Consider the following 24,391-nt stretch of genomic DNA (forward strand, 5'->3'; position numbering starts at 1 on the left):
GCTGCTGGGGTAACCCTGTGGCCTGAGAGGTGGGATGCCCGGAGGGGCCGGACAAGCAGATCCCAGGGGAAAGCAGGGGCGTGGGTGACAATGGGAGGAGGGCAGGTGGCTAGGGGGCCCAGCCTCAGGAGGCTGAGGCCCACAGTGAGCGGAACCTTTACGTTCTCCAGAAAATTGGGGAGGAGTTCCTGACTGACCTGAGCCAGCTGAAGAAGCTGCTGCCGCTGGTCAGTGACGAGGTGTTCATCAGGGACGTGGCCAAGGTCAAACAGGTAGGCATGGCCCTGGCCCCAGCCCCGACCCCAGCCCTCCCACAACCAGGCAGGTAGGCCCTGGCCCCAGCCCTCCTACAGGCCCAGCACAGGTCCTGGGGTACCCACTGGGGCTTTAGTGGGGACTCAGAACAGGACTCAGGGTGAGGCTGTTAGGGTTGCCTGAGGTCTCTCCACCCCACTCAGCCTTTCAGATGAGGGCCCCGAGGAGGACAGGTCACATGGCAGATAGGTGAGTGCAGACCCCAGGCCAGCCCTGCCCGTGCCTCGACCCTCCGCCACGGGTCAGTTCTGTATGGAAGCCTCTAGAAGCCGATTCCAGCGTGGTGCCCTCTTTGCCCCTGGAGAGCTGTGCAGGTGCACGAGCTGTCTGCACCGGCAGCAGCCTCTCGGCTAGACCAGGGCCAGTCACGGCAGCCTTCAAACCTCAGCGGGCTGGAGGCCCATCTACACAGCCTGTCGAGCTTGGCCTCCTCATAGAGGCCAGAACTGGTTCTCCTTGTAGTCCTTTCAGCCATCCCGCTCCCGCGCTGCTCCCCCACCTGCACGCCTGGCTCTGCAGTGTCTTCTGCTTGGCTCCAGGCGTGCTCCTGGGCCGGCTCCTCACTTATCCCCTACTCCTGGTGTGGACCCACCTTCAGCATTGCCCTCTCCCCTTTTCCCATGAGAAGACCCCTGGTGCAATCTCTGCCCCTCAGCTCCAGCCTGTATACCCCTGCCCCCTCCCTGCGGCACTCTTCACAGGGCACTCGAAGCAGGAAGCCGCAGGGTCAGTGGATGGAGTCCTGGTGAAGTCTCCAGCCATCTTTCCCTTTCACCCTCCCAGGAGAACAAGCTCAAGTTCTCGGCCTTCCTGGAGAAGGAGTACAAGGTGAAGATCAACCCCTCCTCCATGTTCGACGTGCATGTGAAGAGGATCCACGAGTACAAGCGGCAGCTGCTCAACTGCCTGCACGTCGTCACCCTGTACAACCGTGAGTGCCGGCATCACCTGCACGACCGCGCTGCGGGGCCCAAGGCTTGCCCTTGCCCGCCAGCTGTGCACAGACCCTGGGCCTCTGTCATGGTGGGGGCTGTGTGTGTGTAGGCGTGTGCATGTGTGATGTGGCACGTTTATTTTAAGCAAAAGCCATGTTTTTCTGTGTGCCCCATGCCAGGCCTCACGTGAGCAGGTGAACAGTTAGACACCCGAAAGGCCCAGGCTGGAGTGCAGTGGCGCCATCATGGCTCACTGCAGCCTTGACCTCCAAGGGCCCAGGAAATCCTCCCACCTCAGTCCCCCAAGTAGCTGGGACTACAGGCGCACGCCACTATGCCCTTGTATTTTTTGTAGAGACAGGGTTTCATTATGTTGCCAAGGCTGGTCTCGAACTCCTGGCCTCAAGTGATCTACCCACTTCTGCCTCCCAAAAGGCTGGGGTTATAGGCATGAGCCACTGTACCGGGCCTTCAGTTTTTATTTTAAATTTAGTTATTATCTTTGTGAGACTAATCTTATTTAGAAAGATTATGCTTATTAGAGGCATTTAAAGTATACTTACAAAAATTAAGATAGTATGTGTTAAATTTACACATGCATCTTATATGTCTAAGGACATTTAATTATGAGACAAACATGAAACAGAGACCCCCAAAGGTCAATGTGAATATTTGCTAGGTTTAATAGATAATGAAACCTTAAGGAAAAACTAGGTTTCTAAAATTCTGTAATTTAATAAAGTAGGTATTTTAAAAACCAAAGGAACCACACATCCTCCTTTCCGATACAAAGCTCCTCCCGGGAATAGATCTCCTATTCCCAATGAGTAAGCCTCGATGGGGTGGAGGATCTGGGTGTGTTTGAGACACACATGGTAGGACAGAGGCTAGAGGCCACCCCCGCTGAGGACCCCTCTGCCGTGTGGGCACCATGGGAGGTGCTTCCCGGGGCTGTGGCTTCCCGGCTCCGAGGTGGTGCATGGGAACTTTGCATCATCTTTCCTTGCCCCATTTTCCTCCTGCAGTTGTGATGCTCTGTGTTCCCCTGGTGGTGACCCGGAGTCCTCCGCTTGCACAACGCTTGGTCCCACTTATGAGCGGCAGTGAGAGTCGCGGGTCACCCCCTCCCTTCCTCCCGCTCCGCCGCCCCCACAGTCAGTTGCTGCATCGTCTTCTAGTGTTGGCCCTCAGGCTTTCCAGATGCTCCACTTCTGCTTGGTTGGTTCATTCGTTTTGAACGACATGCTGTGATTTCCAGCCGTTCACAGGAGGCAGCCAACAGGCTGGTGCTCGCTCCCACTGGTCTTCCCCCTTGCTCCATGTCTGTGTGTGCACGCATAAATGTATATGTGCATGCCTGTAAACATGTGTGCTTGTGTCTGTGCATGTACGTGTGGACCTGCGTCTCCTTCCCCCACTGTCAGAGCTCACAGCATCAATACTTTGCCCTTCCTCCTGTCCCCAGCTGTATCAGTTTGAGTCTGCTGGTGAGTATGTTCACTGCTTCTCACGGTCCTTCTGCAAAGTGCTGCCCAGCCCTGCTGGCCGCTTTGTGTCTAGTTCATGACTGGCTCATGGGAACAACCTTCCCGAGTTCTTGCTTGTTCAAAACGGCCTGGACCCTTCACCATGAAGGTCGGTTTGGCTGAAGATGCCAGTCTTAACTCCACTTCCTTCCCCCAGTGCTTTTTAGGGCCCTACCAGGCACTGTCTGGAGGGTGGGTGTGTGTGCAGAAGTCTGGCGATGTCTGAGTTCTCGATCTCATCAGTGACTCACTGTCATTGCTGTGTCTTGGTGTTGGCCGTTACAGGGCATTTTCGCCAATACTCCGGGTGCTTGTTGAACGTGTTGCTGGACTTCAGGGAAGTTGTCTGTTTGAAACGTGTGTTTGGTTCTGTTTGATTTTCTGCTTCTGGGCTGCAGTGTGGCGTGAGGGGGCTTTCTCTGGCCTTCTCCTTGGTGCCTACTTCTCTCAGGACTTGGTTTGTCCTTGTCCTGTGGAGTGGCACTGCTTTCTGGAGTCTCTGCCGGCTGCACTCTCCTCCCGTGCCCTCTGCTCCTCTCCTCTGCTCTCTGCCCCCCTCCCTGAGGACTTGGCATTTGGCTCCATGTCTTTCCAAGTTGGTGGTCACCAAGGGTATGTGATTTGCGAAGGGGTTCACTCCCCTCCTGTGGCCTGTGGCGGGGCTGGGTGCTGACTTCCATTGCTACGTTGGGGTGAGCTGGATCACCTGGGGCTATTCGGAATAGGCTTCTCAGCCCTCCAAGGCAGCTCCTCTGCTGGGCCAAGGCCATGCTTCCCCAGCCTGTGGCTGTGCCTCTGCTGTCTCTCAAGGTCTCACCTGGGTGGGAGGCTCCCCTGGAGGCCAGGACCTGCCTTGTGAGGGTGCCCTTGTGGGAGAGGCACTTGCCCGAACCTGCTGTTCCCCGGGGGCTCCTTGGTGGCCCCCAGGACTGGAGCTCTCTGCCCAGAGTGCCCCTCCCCAGAGGTTAGGACTCCCATGACCCTGTCCCCTGCCCACTGTGACCTGGGGTTTGCGTGGTTTCCTTCTTTCCTAGTTGTGGTGAAATCATCACTTGTGTGTTTCGTTTTTCCTGTTCTCTGCTGATTTCCAGAAGTGACAAGATCCAGCACTTAAGGGGCAGCTGCATTCCTCCTGGAGCCTGGGGCCGGGTGGTACACATCAGCCCGACTCCCTGCTGCCTCACCCAGGCCCGGCTCGCTGGTGAACGCCTGTCCAGGGTGGCCGCTCATCCCCTTTTTGTAGGAACCTCCCGTGAAATCTGCAAACCAATGACCTGGCGAGGACAGCCTGTTTGCTGGGCTGGCAGTGAGCCGGCCGTCATGGCTTGACCCTCCATCCACTTCTGTGAAGAACTTCGGGGGCCCTCACCCGTTGTCCCAGTGAGGCAGAGGGGAGACACGAGGTCTCACCCAGCGCCCCTGCAGGCTGATGGCACCACAGCCACAAGGCTGAGGTTGCCACTTTTTCTTCGTGTCATCCAAACAATGTGTTTAAAACACAATTTAAGGCCTGTGTGGTGGCTCACCCCTGTAATCCCAGTGATTTGGGAGGCTGAGGCCTGATGACTGTTTGATGCCAGGAGTTTGAGACTGGTCTGGGCAAAAAAGTGAAACCCCATCTGTACTAAAAGTGAAAAAATTAGCTGCATGTGGTAACCTGTCGGTGCCTGTAGTTGCATCTACTTGGGAGGCTAAGGAGGGGAAGATCACTTGAGTCCAGGAGTCTGTGGCTGCTGTGAACCCGGATTACACCACAGTACTCCAGCCTGGGTGGCAGAGCTAAACCTTAACTCTTAAAAACAAAAACAAACAACAACAAAAAAAACCCAAGAGTGGTAGAGTGCGAGGCGCGGTAGCTCACGCCTATAATCCCTGCACTTTGGGAGGCTGAGGCGAAAGGATTGCTTGAGCGTGGGAGTTTGAAACCAGCCTGGGCAATGTAGAGAAACCCTCATCTCTACAAAAAATTAAAAAATTAGCTGGGCGCAGTGGCACGTGCCTAGGATCCCAGCTACTCAGGAGGCTGAGGTGGGAGGATTGCTTGAACCTGGAAGGTAGAGGCTGCAGTGAGCTACGCTTACGCCACCGCACTCCAGCCTGGCGACAGAGTGAGCTGCTGTCTCAAGAAACAAAACCAAACAAAACCCACAAGTGTGCCCTTCATGTACAGGGGCCTTGAACACTGGTGACCAGACCCAAGGAGGCTCCTGTGTTGGGCTTTTCTGGAAACTGAGGTGCAGCTTTTCCTCTGAGCCCCAGGGAATAGCATCTTTGCTCGAGTCAGCTGCTGGGTTCGTCCATGGTCCTGGCTGGCCTTCCTCACCAGCTGGGAACCTAAGTGCAGACCTCAGGGTGGCCTCACTCCCTTGTAAGTGGCAGGTTCCTGGTGGGTGGGCAGGTGGGTGGCCAGTGGCCCTGTGCCACTGCCACCCGTGTCTCTGGGGCTTGAAGTACATGGCGGAGCGTGCCTGTCCTGCCTCAGGGTCGGCCTCTGATGCTGCTGGGCCCCGGCAGGGGCTCGTCCGGCTCGCGGTGCCTTGTGTGAGTCTTCTTCCGTGTGTCCTGCAGGAATCAAGAGAGACCCGGCCAAGGCTTTTGTGCCCAGGACTGTTATGATTGGGGGCAAGGTGAGTGACTTCCTCTGCAGTCCTCTCTGTGGTGTTTGGTCTGGGGATAGTGGGTGGGCAGCCTGCACGCTTCTCATGGTGCCACCACATCCATACTCGGGAACTGGATGCCCAGCGGTCACCGGCCGCTCTGGTGTGCCTGTGGGGGTGGGGACCCTGTAGAGAGTCAGAATGGGATGGAAGCCTCCTGCCTGCCCAGCTCACTGGAGGGGTCCCCAGCCTAGAGGGCCAGTCCCCAGTGGGCTTGCTGGTGCCCACCTCAGAGAGGGCAGTGTCCTTTCTCTTTGTGCCCAGTGGGCACAGGGCATTGTGGCTGCTTCATCACCTGCACATGCCCTGAGCATTGCCTGGTTTCAGTTCACTTTATTTACTATGACACATACTTTCAGAGTCCTAGATGTGCTGTCATCGAGTCCCAGGTCACATCGTCACACTCATCAGCCCTCTGCGGCCAGTGTCCCCACCTCCTGCCATGTTTCCCTAGTAGCTTGGTCTTTATCCAGAACTGTGGGGCTGCTGTGGGGTGCAGCGTCCTTAGGAGGGTCCTGCTGGAGCAGTGGCCCTAAGTGAGTCTGGACTGTGTGAGGCACCCCAGCCCTCCACGGCAAGGCCGGGGCCTGGGGGTGCTGGTGCCTATGTGCAGCCTGAAGGCTGCCCTCTTGCTGCCTTCAGCGAGTGGGAAGCTGGTCAGAGGGGTGGGCACTCCTCTGGGCTCCGCCACCTCCTGGCACACCCCATTTGGTCTCTGTCCACTCCTGTCACCTGCTGTTTTTGAAGCAAATTTTGGAATTGTGTCATTTTATTTGTCAGTATTTCAGTATGTAAAGTCCATAGAGATACGGAGTTCGAAAAAGTTTTAAATGTTATTATGAAAATTTTAGGCTGGGCACGGTGTCTCACGTCTGTAATCCCAGCACTTTGGGAGCCAAGGCGGGTGGATCGCATGAGCCCAGGAGTTCGAGACCAGCCTGAGCAGTGTGGTGAAACCCCATCTCTACAAAAAAATGCAAAAATTAGCTGGGCATGGTGGTTCATGTCTGTAGTCCCAGTTACTTGGGAGGCTGAGTAGGAGGATCTATTGTCCTGGGTGATTGAGGCTATAGTGAGCTGTGATTGCACTACTGCACTCCAGTGTGGGCAGCAGAGCCAGACCCTGTCTCAGCAAAAAAAAAGATAAAAAAAAGAAGGAAACATTTGAACCTGGAGAAAAGCAGGAAGAACTGTAGCAAAACCATAAACCTGTCACCCAGACTAGCTGAAGCATTTCACAGTAAACTGCAGACACTCTAGCTCTTCACTCTTACATACGTCAGCATTCCTTTTCATAAAATGATGTTTTCCACCAGAATCACAATGGGAGTAGACTGAAACATCACCACACAGTACCACCATCCGTTACACCTAAAGCATTGGACAGGAGTCCTCCGTGTCCTGAAATGTTCACTCGGGTACTTCATGGGTCCCCTGCCCAGTTGTCTTTGTAAAGTAACAGACATTTCTAAAAGTTGGTCTGAGTGAGGGCCCAGTGAGTCCTCACCTTGGACTGGCCGTGGTGTCTCAGTTCTCTGTAGGTTTTCCCCACGGTCTGTCTGTTACAGACATCAGGTTGTCTGTCCGCCGTAGCCTGGCTCTTTCCGAATGTGTCCCTCCAGTGTGCCCCAGTATGTCCCTAGGGACAGTTCTCTGTTTCCTGTCAGTCGGCAGCTCTAGAAATCCTGGTCTCTTTTACCTTGTAATTTCTGAAAACCTAACAACAACCAGAAAACCAGACTTGAGGCGGACACGTTTCTGGATGTGGTGAGGTGGCCACCATCGTGAGCGCGCAGCAGAGCTGGGGCCTTGGGGCCGGGGGGCCTCCCTAGCTCCTCTACTGACCGTCCCGACGACAGGTTCCTGTGGCTCTAGCCTCACCCCCCTACAGACCCCAGGAACCAGGAGCGCCTCCAAGGGCCTGAACAAGGCGTTTTCGTGCTAAAAACCTTCACCCTCTCCTTCCAGGCAGCGCCCGGTTACCACATGGCCAAGCTGATCATCAAGTTGGTCACCTCCATTGGCGACGTCGTCAATCATGACCCAGTTGTGGGTGACAGGTTGAAAGTGATCTTCCTGGAGAACTACCGTGTGTCCTTGGCTGAGAAAGGTAACCCTGGAAGCCTGTGTTGGACAGAAAACTCACTCCTGCCCGGGAACAGGCGTTGTACTGGCCCCGGGCCTTTCATCCTCAGCCAGTTCAGCTCTGCCTGGACACCCAGACCTAGCCAGCCGGGCTGCAGGCGAGCAGGGAACGGCTTTAGGGAGTGCTCCCCGTGCAGTGCGGAGGACTCACAGTGCGTCCCGGGGCACCTTGCATGTCACAGGCAGTGTCATCCCCCAACAGGGCACCCTTACTACCGCGCCTGCCTGGCCTGCCCTCTGTACCCTCCCTCCCCTGCCCTCTCCTCCTGCCCCTCAGCCGTGCCTTCTGCCCTGGGCCCCTCTGCTGGCAGGACCTGCCTGGCCTGCCCTCTGTACCCTCCCTCCCCTGCCCTCTCCTCCTGCCCCTCAGCCGTGTCTTCTGCCCTGGGCCCCTCTGCTGGCAGGACATGCACCAGGCCAGTGGGGTTGTGGGCCCCCAGCTTCCCCCAACTCCACTGCCCCTCCTCCGCCCACATCCTTGCTCCTCACTGCCTGCCTGCTCTTGGGCCCACCAGTGATCTCAGGTGGCAGCACCTGCCTCATCTGTGCTTCCTGAGGGCAGCCTGGGTCAGTCCTGGGGAGACCCTGGGATGTGCTGCCATGTGCCCTGGAGCCCATCAGTTCCCACCCCTGTGGGCTCTACTGGGCAGGAAAGTGATTTGCCCACCAGATGGTGGGAGATCTGAGCCTGGCCTTCTTGTGCTCCCCTCCTGCCGCCGAGGGCCAAGGGCCCCCCCTAGTTCAGGCCGCCTGGGCTTCCCAGGCTGCCGCAGGTGAGAGGGCTGATCTGCTGTTGTTCTGCAAGCTCCGTGGTGCAGGGGGGGGGATCCCTGGGCACCGTCCCCGTGGCCTGGCTGCTGCCTTGGTGTCCATGTCGCTCCCCCTCTTTAGTGGTGCCTGGCAGGCGAGGTCCCTTGAGGCACTCACGGGCCGGCTTGCCTCCGGCTTGGCCAGGAACTGTGGCTCGTCCTTCCCTGCTCCTCTGACCGAAGCATCTCCTCTCCCCCGTGCTGCCTGAGGCTCCCCTCCTCATATGTGTTTTGGGGCCAGCTGACTCCTGCTCATCTTTAGAGCAGGCCTTCAGGCACCTGGTCTGGAGTCTCGGTGCTGGCGTCAGGGCCCCGTTCTCCCCGGCAGTGTTGCTGTGGCTGACTGGGCTGCAGCCTGAGGTGAGGGTGGAGAGCAGGTTGTATAGTCACTGTGTGCACTCACAGCATGTCTGGGAGCGGTGACCAGTCCCGAGGGACAGGCACAGAGAAAGCGCAGGGCCATGGCATCTGGCAGCTGCTGGCGCCCAGGAGGTCGCCACCCCTCAGCCGCTCCAGCCTTCTGGCTCTATTCCAGTCTACATTCCTCCTGAAAGGATCCAGGGAGCCGCTGGGGCTGATCAAGGTCGCGGTGATCCAGGGAATGACATTGTCAGCGAGCCAGGACTGGCTCCTTGGCTAGGCCTGGTTTTGGGGAAGGTTTTGGTGCACAGATCCTTTGCCACCTGGCTCCTGAGGAGCCCCCATCTTGGACCTTCTGCCTCAAGGCTGCCCCAGTCACGAAGGGGAGCCCTGCAGAGGCGGGTGGCCGTGTCCAGCCTGGGCCCCTGTGGGAGCGGGAGTGGGAGCAGGGAGTGGGGGCTGGAGCGGGGCCACAGCATTGGTCCCTCCATGACCCAGCCCCGGGTGGATGGGCCGGCTTGTCCTGCAGTGAGCCTTGCGGCTGAGGACATTGGGGTCCTCACAGTGATCCCCTCCACGGGCTCCCCTCCACAGTGATCCCGGCCGCTGATCTGTCGCAGCAGATCTCCACTGCAGGCACCGAGGCCTCAGGCACAGGCAACATGAAGTTCATGCTCAACGGGGCCCTCACCATCGGCACCATGGACGGCGCCAACGTGGAGATGGCCGAGGAGGCCGGGGCCGAGAACCTCTTCATCTTCGGCCTGCGGGTGGAGGACGTCGAGGCCTTGGACCGGAAAGGGTGCGAGCCTGTGCCCCTGGGCACCTGGCACCGTGAGGATGGAGAATGAAGGGTGTTGGGCTGGGGGCATTGGCTGGACCGGGCTCTTGGGGCCAGGCCACTGTGTGCTAGGGTCAGTGCCCACCCAGGGCTGTGTGCCTGCCTGCAGGGGTGACCATTTCCAGGTGCATGGAATGGACAGGGTCCGGGCTGTGGGCGAGGCCCATGTGGGGGTGCTGGGCTGCTGCTGTCTCGGCTCTGAGGCTGAATCTGTGGAGTCCAGACCAGGGGCTCCTCCTCCAGGAAAGGCCTTTTCCCCTGGGGAGGGTCTCCTAGAGGGACACCCCCTGGGCACAGGCAGCCCCACAGAAATGGGCTGGGGCTGGGCAGGACCCCACTGCCAGGGGCACTCTGCCAGGGGCACTCTGCTGATTTGGGGCTTGCCTGCTGTTGAGGTTCCCTGGTCTAAGTTGTAACTGTTAAAATTGTTTAAAAATAGTATTTTGGAAACATTTTAAATGTGTAGGCCAGGGTCAGGGGGGTGGGGGGGATGGGGGGGTTGGGGGGTGGCAGAGGGGAGGAGGGAATCCTGAAGACAGCACCCAGAGCTTCATCCACCTTCTCCCCGCGCCCCTCCATTGGCTGCACTGAGCTCAGAGCACTGGCCCTCCTGCAGCCCACACTCCATTCCGACTCCACCGGGGTTCTGTTACTGTCTTTCCCATCCCAGGATCCCATCAGGGCACTCCACTGTGTGTGGCCGTCAGGTCTCCCCAGTGTCATTTGGTCTGTGACAGCTCAGTTTTTCCTTGTTCTTCATGATCTGGACGTTCATGAGGAATCCAGCATGGGCCTGATTCCAAGCGATAATTACAAAGAAAAGGCAGTGTTGCCTGATTGCCTTGAAGCACCGGGGAGCCCGTGAGGCCTTAAGTAGGGTCAGGTGAAACCACATATGCCATCTGAAGTCAGAGCTGTGCCTTGCCGGCCCGAGCACACAGGCCTGTGCTCCCTTTCTGCGCCCTCACACAGCTTCTTCCGCCCGGGCCCCGTCCTGGGATGCCCATGTCTGCCCGTCCGTCCCTCTCCCACTTAGCTCTGCCTTGTCCTGTCTGGTCTTGCTTGCGTTTTTCCTTTTCCATCTTCGAGGTCCCAGCCAAGGTGCTCCATTTCACTTCCTGCCCCTCCGGCCGTCTGTTTTTCAAAAGCTCTGCCCAGGACTTCACAGTGAGCCAAGTTCTGAGTGGCCCTCTCCACTAGGAATGTGGCATCAGCCACTATGTCCTAGCAGATCTGCTAGTGATGACATTTCTTTAACGGTCAAAGGAGCAGGTGGGATTGGCTTTAGACTGACTTCACATCTCTGCTCGAGCAGGTCCCTGCTCAAGGGCCTCGTAGCCACCCATGGCCACTGGCTGCTGCCCTGGACCGTGCAGGCCTTGAGCTCCCAGGGCCATCCTGGGGCAGGGGCTGTGCCAGGCACCAACATGGCTTGTTCTCCAAGGTGGCCCACCTGGGGCGCTGGCTGCTGACTCCTGGCCCATTGCCTCACAGGTACAATGCCAGGGAGTACTACGACCACCTGCCCGAGCTGAAGCAGGCGGTGGACCAGATCAGCAGTGGCTTTTTTTCTCCCAAGGAGCCAGACTGCTTCAAGGACATCGTGAACATGCTGATGCACCATGACAGGTGGGACTGACTTCCCTGGTTGGGTGGCTGGGAGGGAGGGAGGGAGGGAGGGAGGGGTCCTCTTCGTGGGTTGGATATTCCACCTTGTTTGGAGAGCAAAACCCGTGCTTTCAGGACGTCTTCTCCACTGTGCCCATGAGACCTTACTGGGCAGAGCCTTAGACCCCAGCTGGGAGTTTGCGATGGCCTCTGGCAATGCCAGGGGGCCCTGGGCAGCGAGACACAGCAGCACAGTCCAGCCCCCAGGCCTTGTGGACCAATGTGCTGAGCAGGAGGGGGTGTCCTCTGCTGGTTGGAGGTCCCAGGGGCAGCCGTGTCCCAGTAGGCCAGTAGAAGGGAGCATGGGCCCAAAACTCCCTGGGGTGGGGTAGGGGGCGCACAAGGGCTGCGGAACCGCGGCAGGCGTCAGTGCCAGTGACAGGCAGTGGTGAAAATGGATTTCACTTGCAACGATGTCACATTATAATGTAGTTAGTGTTTTATTTCAGTGCAGTTAGCACATGGTATGGTTTATCTAGAGTTACAGACTTTGTAAGGTTTGCAGCTCAGGGCAGTTCTTCACCATTGGCAAAAGTTGAATCCGGCGAGGGCTGGGAATTCACCTGCCCTCCACTTTCAGCTGCCTTTGGGTTAGTTTTGTCTGCTGCTCTTCGATGACCGTGTCACCTGTTGGCTTCAGTCACACCAGCTCTGACCACATGCTGGGATCTGGGCTGGAACCTGGGCCCTGCTGAGGTCTGTGATAAAGGAAGTGCTTTTAAAATTGTGAACTCTGCATTTCGTGAAGTGTGCTTCTGACTCGATAGTGAACCGAAATGCATTTGTAGATTCATAAATCTGGCATTTTTGTTCAGCACATCAGGAACTGCAAGTCAGTATTTCCTGTGTAGGCAAATCCCAGTTAGACTTAAGACGGCAAATGGAGATGCCGTTCCCCAGCGAGTGCCCCCTGCCCTGAGGAGGCGCCATGGGCTCTCCACTGTCTGCCCAGGAGGCCTCTCCCATGTGCAGCTCTAACTGCCCTGCGTGTGGAAGACACATTTTAAATGCCAGTTTATTTAAAGGAGTGTTGGGTTGAAATAAGGTTTTTCTAAAATATTGTCCCAGGACATAAGTGTTGCTCACAGAGAAGCCCTGTGGCCAAATGGGCCTGGTGCAGCCTGGCTCTGACCAGCTGCGTGGGCCCCTTCGCTCCAGACAGGACCAGGTGGATGGTGCCGGCCTCCTGCCCTGGGACTCTCCCCTCGGGGCAGCTCCCTGCTGCCCTGGCCCAGCCTCCTTTCTCCCATTCCAGGTTCAAGGTGTTTGCAGACTATGAAGCCTACATGCAGTGCCAGGCACAGGTGGACCAGCTGTACCGGGTGAGGCTCCTGGGTCCAGAGGCTAGGGGAGCAGCTGGGTGGGTCCATGTAGACGTGTTGGGTCAGATTGTTTATTTCCCAAGCTGAGTAGATTCTTGGCCTGGGCCAGAGGGGTTTGTGATTCTGATCTGTCATCAGTCAGCTATGCCTGCCTTTAGGGAAGCTGTCACTGTCAATGTCACTCCCTCCGTTGAAAAAAACAGCTCCTAATGGCCAAGAAAGGAATGTGCGGCCTGGAAACTGAGTGATGGGCAGGGCCCTGGGAGGGACCTTCTCTTCCCTCAGTCAGGGCTGGCCTCGAGGAAAGGCTGGCCTGGTGTGACCTGCAGCTTGTGGCAGCTGTGAGGCTCCCTGGTGGAAGGAGACTGCCTGGCCATGTCCCCTGGCACTGGATCTGCCTGGGCAGTTCTTACCTGGTGCTATCCCTATCGTCGTCCTGGGGGCCATGCCGTAGCAGGAATTTTCGAGGCTGGGACCTTCTCTCCAGCTCCTTGCTCCCTAGATCTAGAATGTGGTAGCTTTCCTGGTCCGTGGGGTCCCCTTTTCAATGAACAAGTAATTGTAATGTCCTCCTCTTCCAGCGGATGGCCCCAAGGCTCGGAGCTCATTTGGAAACAGTCCTAAAGTTCTGGAATCCCATGTTTTTAGCAGCCCCTAGCCCTGTGACGCCAGAGACTAATTTCATCTCCTTCCCTGCAGAACCCCAAGGAGTGGACCAAGAAGGTCATCAGGAACATCGCCTGCTCGGGCAAGTTCTCCAGTGACCGAACCATCACGGAGTATGCACGGGAGATCTGGGGTGTGGAGCCCTCCGACCTGCAGATCCCGCCCCCCAACATCCCCCGGGACTAGGTGCACCCTGCCTTGGTGGGACCAGCGGGCATTTGTTTTCTTGCTGACTTTGCACCTCCTTTTTTCCCCAAACACTTTGCCAGCCGCTGGTGGTCCCTGCTTTTCTGAGTACCATGTTTCCAGGAGGGGCCGTGGGGGTCAGGGTGGTTTTGAGAGAGCAGGGTAAGGAAGGAATGTGCTAGAAGTGCTCCTAGTTTCTTGTAAAGGAAGCCAGAGTTGACAGTACAAAGGGTCGTGGCCAGCCCTGCAGCTTCAGCACCTGCCCCACCCAGAGTGGGAGTCAGGTGGAGCCACCTGCTGGGCTTCCCCAGAACTTTGCACACATCTTGCTATGTATTAGCCGATGTCTTTAGTGTTGAGCCTCTGGATTCTGGGGTCTGGGCCAGTGGCCATAGTGAAGCCTGGGAACGAGTGTTACTGCAGCATCTGGGCTGCCAGCCACAGGGAAGGGCCAAGCCCCACGTAGCCCCAGTCATCCTGCCCAGCCCTGCCTCCTGGCCATGCCGGGAGGGGTCGGATCCTCTAGGCATCGCCTTCACAGCCCCCTGCCCCCTGCCCTGGCTCTGCACCTGGTATATGGGTCAGGTACCCAGATGGGGCTTTCCCTTTGTAACCATCCAATGGGCATTGTGTGGGTGCTTGGAACCCGGGATGACTGAGGGGGACACTGGAGTGGGTGCTTGTGTCTGCTGTCTCAGAGGCCTTGGTTAGGATGAAGTTGGCTGACACAGCTTAGCTTGGTTTCGCTTATTCAAAAGAGAAAATAACTACACATGGAAATGAAACTAGCTGAAGCCTTTTCTTGTTTTAGCAACTGAAAATTGTACTTGGTCACTTTTGTGCTTGAGGAGGCCCATTTTCTGCCTGGCAGGGGGCAGGTCTGTGCCCTCCCACTGATTCCTGCTGTGTCCTGAGGTGCATTTCCTGTTGTACACACAAGGGCCAGGCTCCATTCTCCCTCCCTTTCCACCAGTGCCACAGCCTCGTCTGGAAAAAGGACCAGGGGTCCCGGAGGAACCCATTTGTGCTCTGCTTGGACAGCAGGCCTGGCACTGGGAGGTGGGGGTGAGCCCCTCACAGCCTTGCCCCTCCCCAAGGCTGGCAACCTGCCTCCCATTGCCCAAGAGAGAGGGCAGGGAACAGGCTATTGTCCGTCCCTGTGGAATTGCCGAGAAATCTAGCACCTTGCATGCTGGATCTGGGCTGCGGGGAGGCTCTTTTTCTCCCTGGTCTCCAGTGCCCACCAGGAGGATCCGTGCACGGTGCACAGCCCACCAGAGCACTACAACCTTTTATTAAGTGGGGCAAGTGCTGGGCTGTGGTCGTGCCCTGACAGCATCTGCCCCAGGCAGCGGCTCTGTGGAGGAGGCCATACTCCCCTAGTTGGCCACTGGGGCCACCACCCTGACCACCACTGTGCCCCTCATTGTTACTGCCTTGTGTGATAAAAACTGATTAAACCTTTGTGGCTGTGGTTGGCTGACATGGGTTCTATGTTTCACTAACTAACTAACTGCAGGTGGTGGTGTGAGACTGTGGGAAGCAGAGAACACAGGCCTGAGGCCCAGGGTGGTGCCAGTGCAGGGATGAGACCTGCAAGTGGGCCACAGGTCCCCCGTCTGAAACTAGAGCCGGGGCTGAATTACACCCCATCATCATTCTGGGATTGAGGGCAGAAAAGTTTGCATTTCCACTAGGTGTGGGACCCGGGGTCATGTGTGCCTGAACGGCTAGTTTTGTTTTTTTGTTTTTGAGATGGAGTTTTGCTTTTGTTGCCCAGGCTGGAGTGCAGTGGCGCGGTCTTGGCTCGCTGCAACCTCCGCCTCCTGGGTTTAAGCAATTCTCCTGCCTCAGCCTCCCGAGTAGCTGGCATTACAGACGCCCACCACCACACCCGGCTAATTTGTATATTTTTAGTTCTGCCATGTTGGCCAGGCTGGTCTCAAACTCCTGACCTCAGGTGATCCGCCTGCCTCAGCCTCCCAAAGTGCTGAGATTACAGTTGTGAACCACTGTTCCTGGCCAAGCTATTTTCTAAAAATCCTATCAATCAAATCCAGCCATTACTAAACATGCTATCTGGGGATAAGAAACACACACACCTTTCTGGTGTGACTTGTGCTGGTCCCTTTGCACCTGCGACTTTTGTCTCCCACTCCTGGCCCTGCGGACCAAAACATCGCCCCTCAATTGTACAGTTGCAGATTAAGAAATCAGGAGAAACGAGCCTAGGGCTCTGTGCTACCCTGAAGACCCAAGAACTGGGATGCTGGAGTGCCATGGGCCTCCTCGGCCTCAGACCTGGTCGTGCAGGGGTTGGTGCTGCCAGGTTGTCCTCATCCCCACACCCACCATGCACCTGGGTGGGCAGCACCAAGATGGTGCCCTGGGAGTCTCTGCCTCCCCAGGTCTGTGGGGTTCTCTCCCAGGGATTAGTTGCTTGGACAACTGAGCTCAGCACCCTGGGTAGGGCACTTGGATGTAATGAGCTGACAGGTGATGGTGGAGCAGCTGCCACACAGTGCACCCTTCTCGCTGTTACCTGCATCATCTGTCAGTTTTGTAAAAAAGACACTAGTAGCTTGGCTGAGTGCAATGGCTCATGCCTATAATCCCAGCACTTTGAGAGGCCAAGGCAGGAGGATTGCTCGGGAGTTCGAGACCAGCCTGGGCAACATGGCAAAACCCCATCTTTACAAAACATACAAGAATTAGCTGGGCGTGGTGGCACGTGCCTGTAGTCCCACCTACTTGGGAGGCTGAGGTGGGAGAACTACTTGAGCCCAGGAGGTGAAGTTGCTGTGAGCTATGATTGTGCCACTGCACTCCAGCCTGGGCAACAGAGTGAGACTGTCTCAAAAAAACAAAAAACCCACCAGGAGCTTGTATTTTTAGTTTGTATCTTGCCTCAGTCCCCCAGCCAAGTATCCAAAGTAGCTTACATAGACAAAAAAAAAAAAATGAGGGAAAGATGAAGGCCAGCCCAGGTAGAGCGGGTCACCTCTGTTTCGTGGTCAGGAGCCGAAGTGTGCGACGAGGCCAGGAGACCAGCCTTGGGCTCCGTGCTGGAGTAAACCTATGTCCTAAAGAAGGGGCTGCCTGGCTCCCCTAGGGGTTCCTATAGCCTCACAAAGACATTCTAGGATGCCACGTGGGTCCCCGGCTCAGATGGCCATGCAAGGAGATCCCAACCCTGGGGCAGGTGGTGTCTCTGGGGCCATGGGTGGGTGGAACAGAAATGACACCCTAATTAGGGACCAGGAGCTGGGGCACACCCTGGCCAGGAGGGGGACCAGTGTTCTCATAAACTGACCTCAGAAGTAATGTCTACTCAGCTGCTCCCCTGCGTAGGAAAAGTGTTTTGTAGATCTGAGAACCGCTGTAGGTAGCTCAGGGTACCCCAGCGAAGGAGTGTAACCGCAAGGACCTCTGGGCTCCCTGCCAGCCCACAGCTGCTGATGCTGGGACTGCAACTTGGAGAAAGGGGCGAGCAGGTGAACAAAACTTCCTACTCCTGGCAAATTTCTGAGCTGCTGGGACTTGAAAATTTCATAGTCTGAGGCTGAGTCATGGAGTGGCTCCAAAGCGGCTGGAGGCTGGGCTGTGGGTGGCTCTGGGGCATGGAGGAGGCAACATTGACCCTTCTCGCGCTGCAGAGAGACAAAAGGACCACCACCACGATTTTATTCTTAAATAAAGCTCAGTCTAAGGCCAGGTTAGGCGTACAGGTAGGTGAAAGGGGAGGAAGTGCAGATCCTGGGCACCTCCACTGTGGGTGAGTGGGCCAGCCCAGGGGAGGCGGGGCAGCTGAGAAAGGCAAGCAGGTACACAGGGCAGGAGGGGACGATGGGACCACTGGAGTCATTCTGCATGTGCTGGAAAGGCGCAGAAAGAACCTGGACCCCACGTTCTCTGTGGGTGGTGCCAAAAAGCTCAGCATGGTCCCGAGCCCCAAGAGTCCCCTGCCCGGGCTCCCCCTGTCCAGCTCAGTGCAGCATCAACCAGGCAGTGATGGCTGCCTGCTGCCATTAAGTCTCCCAACAAGATCTCAGGTTGAGGGGCGGCAAGGAGAGCCACATGCCTGCCACCCACGCTTTCCACACAGCCATGCTCAGGCCTCCGGGCACTGCAGGCCTGCAGGGGCCTCCCCGCCTGGGATCTGAGGTGCTCTCCAGGTGCGAGCTGGGCTCCTGAGCATTGCAGGTGCTGGCCCCCTGGGGCTTCAGGATACCGGGCTGCTGACTGGAGGAAAACGGGAGGAGGGCACAGGTCTTCATGCTTCCTTCCCACGGCCAGGCTCAGTGCTGGTGCTCAGGCTCCGACTTCCCCAGGAATTCCCTAGACCACAGGACAATCAGGAGCCAATCATTTGAGATCAGACCAAAGATCCTTCTCCACAGTCCTCACATTGCTATCTAAGGAAGCAGAGGCTGTGCAGAGAGGAGGCAGCCAAGAGCCCCGTGAGGATGCGCTGTAGCCCAGAGCAGCACTCAGTGAGTTAGGCAGGGAACAAGCAGTGTGGTGCCAAGTCAAAGCCCAACACACAGGCACGGAGACAAGGCCTCTGATTCTTGACCCTCAACTTCAGAGCTATTCTCTGGTCTACATTTTCTACACATATCTTCCTTTTATAATGGGGAAAATTATAACCCCAAAGCAAACCCATACTCTGAGCCCACTGCCCCCTTAGCAACCCAGGTACCTGTGCTAAAGGGACACAGTTTTGCCTCTGGAACTTCCAAAGGCAACTGGAGAAAAGTAGAAGTTTGCAGTAGAATTACTCACAGGATATACAGCACTGGGAGGCAATTCAGGCCACCACTTTCAGTCCCCTGCAGGGAGAAACTGGCACCTTGACCTACTTTTTGGAGCTGACTGGCACAACACAACAAAAAACTCTATCACCATTAGCAGCAGCCCCTCCGTGGGTCCAGTGCTCAGGGTCGAAGTACCACATGCCCTCCTCGGCTCAGAAGCCTTGTCCCATGCACAGGGAGGGTTAGCATCTTGCCCAAGGCCACACAGCCAGGCAGTGGGGTGGGGGCCTGTGTCCTCTGACAGGCAGGTAGGCGAGTCTGGGCAGCAACCTGCATAGGGCCCAGGGCAGTACAGAGGAGGCCGGGGGTTGGTCCATTCCACACACTGCCCTTGTCACTACTGCCAAGGCCTCACCCTCAGGCTTGGGCTCTGCACTCAGGCCCAGGTGGGTACTCAAGGCTCTCTGGGCTGGCGCCCATGTCCTGCCAGTGCAGGGCAGTCAGGAGCACCACGTCCCTTCAAGAAGCAGCTGGGGACAGAGGCTTTTGAGGAGCTGTGTACGTCTGAGAGGTGTGTGGAAGAGATCCGAGGCCTGCAAGTGGCTGTGGTGTCTGTGTCTGAGTGCTCCCAAACATGGCCACCTGTGAGCATGTGTGCCCCGCCCCGTGTGGGTCTGTACATCCTGTACAACATGGAGGCGGCTCACCCTGCACGATCATGTGAACAGTCCTGGAGCAGGAGAGAGGCACTCCCTCAAACCCCTCTGCCAAGGAAATGGAAGGCTCCCAAATCACTGTGACTCTTGGCCCCCGAGCAGCTTCAGCAGCTGCCACCTGCTGCACGTTAGGTGTGAGCCAGTGCTGCCCAGACGAAGCCCCTGGGTGGGAAGAGAATGTCTCACCTCAGTATCCGTGGCAGCTCAGGGCTCTTGTAAATGTATTTGTGCCTGTAGCCAAGGTCTGAATGAAAGGGCACAAACTGAACTTTGAAGTCTCGGAAGCTTCGAGCTGGTGCGGCGATGCTATAGAGCTGGGGAGAGAGGGGTCAGAGCCTGAGGCATGGGGGTCCCAGCCTGAGGAACACCAGCTTGGCAGCCTCCCCTTCAACAGAAACCAGTCCAGAGTCCCACATACACTGCTTGTTGCCACAGCCGGTCACGACCAGGAGGCCCGGGGGTGGGCTGGGAGGAGCCAGGCCCCAGGCTTGGCTCCTGGGCACACACCACTCAAGATACTGTCCTCACACCTTATAGACTACCCTTCCTCTGGGGAGTGGCTAGGTGGATGAGCCAGACCAGGTGCCTGGGAGGCTCTGATGGCAGGGATGGCACAGTCTTGGGGAGCTGGGACAAAAGGTATGTGCCTCAGGCTTAGCTAAGATGGGCTTGATGTACCCATCTCAGCCCCCTCCCTCTCATTTCGGCAAGGGTAGGTGGGCCTGAGCTGTGCGCTGCTGGGCGGCTCTGCATTCTGCCCCTGCCCTGTGTGGCTCCGTCATCTGTGTGCCTTATGGAGCCTGACTGCATGGGGGCTGTCAGAGCAGGAAGTGCTCCCAGCCCTGGGCTGAATCCGTGGACGAGGCCTGCACACACCCAACTAGTTTGCCCTGCCATTACCAAGACCCAGGCTGCCTTCTCTTACCCTACTCTGAGCCACAAATCCAATCCAACTTGCTGACAGTCAAAGCAAATTCAGCAAAAGCAAACACTTAGGCCCCACAGACAGCATGGTCTGGTTCTGGTATCAGCGCAATTCCAAAGGCAAGGAAACAGGCTAGAAGTTTCTGTATCAATTTTGACTGTGACCCCTGCAATGGGCTTGGGAGATCCTCATCAAGGGGTTCTTTGCCTTCAGCCCATAACTGATGAGCCCGTCCAGCTGAGTCCCAGGTTGGCCTGGGCTCTGATAACATACGCAGCCCACTCTGATAACCCCTGTGTGAGGACTGGGAACTATCTGCTTATTTTTCATAGTTCTTGGAGACAGCATCAGTGGGCCCCTGCCCCAACCTTTACACCAGACCTCCCATGTCCTTCCGAAGCAGCCTGCAGGTGACGCAGGGAGGATGAGGTGGCCTCCTGAGCCTGACGTGGCTGGTGCGCAGCCCGTGATGCAGCATGCAGGGGCTGCCTTCCCGCCTGCCCACTCCCAGCCTGGTCCACACACACTGGCTGAGTGTGCAAGATGCCAGCTACACCAGAGGCAGAGGTCAGGACCCACCTTTCTGCCAAGCTGGAAGGGCACCACCGGGTCGTCCTCAGCGTGCAGGATGAGCAGGGGACAGGAGATGTGCTTCACGCTGTGGGAGGGAGAAGGGGCTAGACCAAGACCAGGGAAAGAGCAGAGTTGCCCAGACCCTCTGTCCATGGCAGGGATCCGGGTTCAGGGTGTATTTTGCGAAACAGCCTGATTTCTGCTGGATTTCTTTTTACTAGACAACTGAAAGTTAACTCTTCATTATCTCTATGAACATCTATTACAGCTAGATGACAGGTGTCAATCACAGCTATATAACTGGCCCTCGGAATGTCTTCTGAAAATTGAAAATGATTATTTTTCCACCAGATATATATATTTTTAAGCGGAATAATTCAGGTGGGCCAAGAAACTTAGTGTAAATGAATGTTAACAGGAATCTGTTGGTAAAAAAAGTCAATGTTCTCTAATTTATCTGTGTAAGTGACATTTATGGTCACTCCAACTCTAAACACTTAGAAGTGATTTAGGATTTTCAGTAGGTTTGATAGATCCAAATCCTTCAGCAAACCACATAACAGAAGCATGGGCTGCCAGGACCGGCGGAGCCTGGGCTCTCCTGTGCAGCCCTCACTGAGGTGGCGCTTGACCCAAGTCTCCTTTATCCCCAACAGGGCTGTGTGCTCCGTAAGGGCAGCGCTGGTGCACTCCTGGCACCTGGAGCAGGACCCGGTGGGGAGCCCCCGCCCTGTCTGTGCTGCTGGCAGGAGGCACACACTCTTGCTTCCCAGTAAGGCTTGTCTGATGTGCGAGTCCCTCTCACCAGAGGCTCTGGAGGAAGCGGCAGTACTTGGGATTTCCCAGACCACGGCCCACCTGAGCTCAGGAAAGCCCCTCCTGCCCTCAGAGCTGTGCCCCTAACTTCCAATGAGCTGAGGGGTGGGGGTCTCACCCAGGGTCACCTGTACTCCATCTGGCTCAGCTGGGAGGGTCAAGGCCAAAGGCAGCTTCAGGGGCACGGTACTCAAACTTGCTTTTTTTGTTTGTTTTTATTTTTTATTTTGAGATGAGTCTTGCTCTTTCGCCAGGCTGGAGTGCAGTGGTGCGATCTCAGCTCACTGCAACCTCTGCCTCCCGGGTTCAAGTGATTCTCCTGCTTCAGCCTCCCGAGTAGCTGGGACTACAGGCGTGCACCACCATGCCCGGCTAATTGTTTTGTATTTTAGTAGAGACAGGGTTTCACCATATTGGCCAGGATGGTCTCAAACTCCTGACCTTGTGATCTGCCTGCCTCAGCCTCCCAAAATGTTGGGATTACAGTGGTGAGCCACCACACCCAGTCACAACCTTGCTTTTTAAGAAGGAATCCAGTTCATTCAGATAATTCTTTTTTTCTTTTCTTTGTTGCCCAGGCTGGAGTGCAATGGCATGATCTTGGCTCACTGCAACCTCCGCCTCCTGCCTCAGCCTCCCGAGTAGCTGGGATTACAGGCATGTGCCACCACACCTGGCTAATTTTGCATTTTCAGTTGAGACGGGGTTCACCATGTTAGGGTGATCTTGAACTCCTGACCTCAGGTAATCCACCTGCCTCAGCCTCTCAAAGTGCTGGGATTACAGGTGTGAGCCACTGCACCCAGCCCAGATAATTCTTTTTCAAGTTCCAAAACAGTAATATTTACAAACAAGCAGGGTTTGTTGCTTAAAATATTTGTTCAACTTTTAATTTGTTCTATTTTTATTTTTAGAACCAAAACATACTTGACGGGAAAAAATACTCCATTTTTTTTCATATTCTGTTTCAAATTAAATTAAATATTTATAGGGTGTTTTACTTTCCCTCTTTTTTTTTTTGAGACGGAGTCTCGCTCTGTCGCCCAGGCTGGAGTGCAGTGGCGCGATCTCGGCCCACTACAACCTCTGCCTCCCAGGTTCAAGCGATTCTCCTGCCTCAGCCTCCTGATTAGCTGGGACTACAGGCACGAGCCACCACACCCGGCTAATTTTTGTATTTTTAGTAGAGACAGGGTTTCACTGTGTTAGCCAGGATGGTCTCGATCTCCTGACCACGTGATCTGCCCACCTCAGCTTCCCAAAGTGCTGGGATTACAGGCATGAGCCACCACGCCCAGCCTACTTTCCCTCTTTTTTTAAAGAAATCAAAATTCATGATATAAAAATGTCACAAAGACAATATCAATACAATCTGAAAAAGGTTTAAAAAAAGAACCCTTAACTAGAATACTTAACTTTTGGTTTACCTAATAGATTTTTAACAATAAATTTTGTAATATATTTCTATAACCAAACACAAATCAAATGGCTGAGGCAAAGTCATTTTCTGATTAAGTCAGTATCAGCAGGGCGCAGTGGCTCACGCCTGTAATCCCAGCACTTTGGGAGGCCAAGGCGAGCAGATCACCCGAGATCAGGAGTTCGAGACCAGCCCGGCCAACATGGTGAAACCCCGTCTCTACAAAAATACAAAAAAATTAGTGGGGCATGATGGCGGGTACCTGTAATCCCAGGTACTCGGGAGGCTGAGGTGGGATAATCACTTGAATCCAGGAAGCAGAGGTTGCAGTGAGCTGAGATCGCGCCACTGCACTACAACCTGGGTGACAGAGCAAGACTCCATCTCAAAAAAACAAAAAAAAAAAAAAAAAAGAAAAATCAACCAGTTAATATCACTGTTTTAATATGTGTTTTGGTTTTCACAAACCATTTTGAAATAAAACAACTCTATGGACAAAAACTATGTTATTTTAATATTGCTTTACTTCTATAATCTTTTCAGATTTCTTATTTCTTTCTGTTACAGTTCTTTACTTGCCCCCTGGCCCACAATTTTTTGTTTTGTTTTGTTTTGAGACAAGGTCTCACTCTGTCACCCAGGCTGGAGTGCAGTGGTGCAATCACGGTTCACTGCAGTCTTGACCTCCCCAGGCTCAGGTGATCCTCCTAACTCAGCCTCCCATGTAGCTGGGACCACAGGTACACGATGCCACCATACCTGGTCAATTTTTGGATTTTTTGTAGAGACAGGGCCCTGCTATGTTGCCCAGGCTGGTCTCAAACTCCTAGGATCAAGCGATCTGCCTTCCTCAGCTTCCCAAAGTGCTGGGATTACAGGTGTGAACCACAGTCCCTAGCAGGCTTTCCCTTTTTAAAGACCTGTTTGCTAGAGAATGACCCTAAATACACTGAATTCCATCCTATTTGATTACTGTGACTAAAGAGGCTCATCCAGGGGTTCTCAGAGTTTTTCTAAATAGGAAAATTAGTTCCTGTCCCATAATACTCACTTTTCATCATTTGCAAATTTAATTCCACTACTTGTAATAGGATCAAGGAAGAACCAGTCAAACCCAGGGAAGTATCGATATATCTGGAGACAAGATGGAAACCATTTTCAGAAGCGTTGGTTAAGATATCCAGGCACAGGTCAAGGGTGCAGACAGTTTAAGTTCAGAAATCTACAAGGCGTTGCCCATAACTACCCTACCTAAGGGAGCAGGGGTGACATTGCCAAGGGGCCACCAGAGCTGTGCCCTGGCACCTTCTGCCCTGGCCGTGTCCTGGCTTTGCTGCTAGGGACAGAAGAATCACCCGCCAGGCCCCACAGACTGGCATGGCAGGGGCTGCCCTGCAAATGGGGCTCCCGCACCTCCCAGCCAGGCCAGAATCCACCCCAGAAACCAGTCTTCCCGCAGACACCAGGGCCGCCACCCCTGAGAAAGTGGGGTCTATGGACAGTTTCCTCACACAATTTAAGAAAAGCTGCACCAAAAAGTAAGATAAGATAAAAGGCTCTTCTGGTTGGTAACAGAACAGCATGAGGCCAGCATGGGCTGACACAGGCCCGAGAATCCATGGCCAGTGGGGAGCACATGGATCACAAACCAGAGTGAGAAGGAGGGGAAAATAACTGGCTAGGTTTTAAGGGAAGGTCCAAGGTTCCATTCCCAGCTGGGGAGGGCACAGGTTGGGTGGGGCCTGGCTTACCCA

The 24,391-nt window shown here is 55.5% G+C and overlaps 2 protein-coding genes across 5 annotated transcripts in view; one reads left to right on the forward strand and one right to left on the reverse strand.

Moving 5' to 3' along the window:
- The window catches only part of PYGB (glycogen phosphorylase B), a 52,010-nt gene extending 37,097 nt beyond the window's left edge, over positions 1-14,913 (forward strand). The window contains exons 13-20 of the mRNA XM_034947581.3: positions 171-272; positions 1,099-1,246; positions 5,345-5,403; positions 7,402-7,543; positions 9,342-9,549; positions 11,083-11,217; positions 12,512-12,578; positions 13,278-14,913. Of these exons, the coding sequence (XP_034803472.1) occupies positions 171-272; positions 1,099-1,246; positions 5,345-5,403; positions 7,402-7,543; positions 9,342-9,549; positions 11,083-11,217; positions 12,512-12,578; positions 13,278-13,430 (1,014 nt within the window). The 3' untranslated portion in view covers positions 13,431-14,913. The remainder of the gene's footprint in view (positions 1-170; positions 273-1,098; positions 1,247-5,344; positions 5,404-7,401; positions 7,544-9,341; positions 9,550-11,082; positions 11,218-12,511; positions 12,579-13,277) is intronic.
- The window catches only part of ABHD12 (abhydrolase domain containing 12, lysophospholipase), a 96,288-nt gene continuing 83,569 nt past the window's right edge, over positions 11,673-24,391 (reverse strand). For 2 of the 4 annotated variants that reach the window (XM_055104951.2, XM_034947592.4), the window contains 4 exons: positions 23,689-23,771; positions 20,408-20,486; positions 19,090-19,217; positions 11,673-11,954 (listed from right to left, as the gene is read on the reverse strand). In XM_055104951.2, the coding sequence (XP_054960926.1) occupies positions 11,897-11,954; positions 19,090-19,217; positions 20,408-20,486; positions 23,689-23,771 (348 nt within the window). In that variant the 3' untranslated portion in view covers positions 11,673-11,896. Of the gene's footprint in view, positions 11,955-17,097; positions 17,769-19,089; positions 19,218-20,407; positions 20,487-23,688; positions 23,772-24,391 lie in introns of those variants that run through there. The other 2 variants (XM_034947593.3, XM_055104952.2) reach the window with 1 other exon arrangement.

Source organism: Pan paniscus, chromosome 21 (assembly GCF_029289425.2).
Source record: "Pan paniscus chromosome 21, NHGRI_mPanPan1-v2.0_pri, whole genome shotgun sequence".
Taxonomy (NCBI): domain Eukaryota; kingdom Metazoa; phylum Chordata; class Mammalia; order Primates; family Hominidae; genus Pan; species Pan paniscus.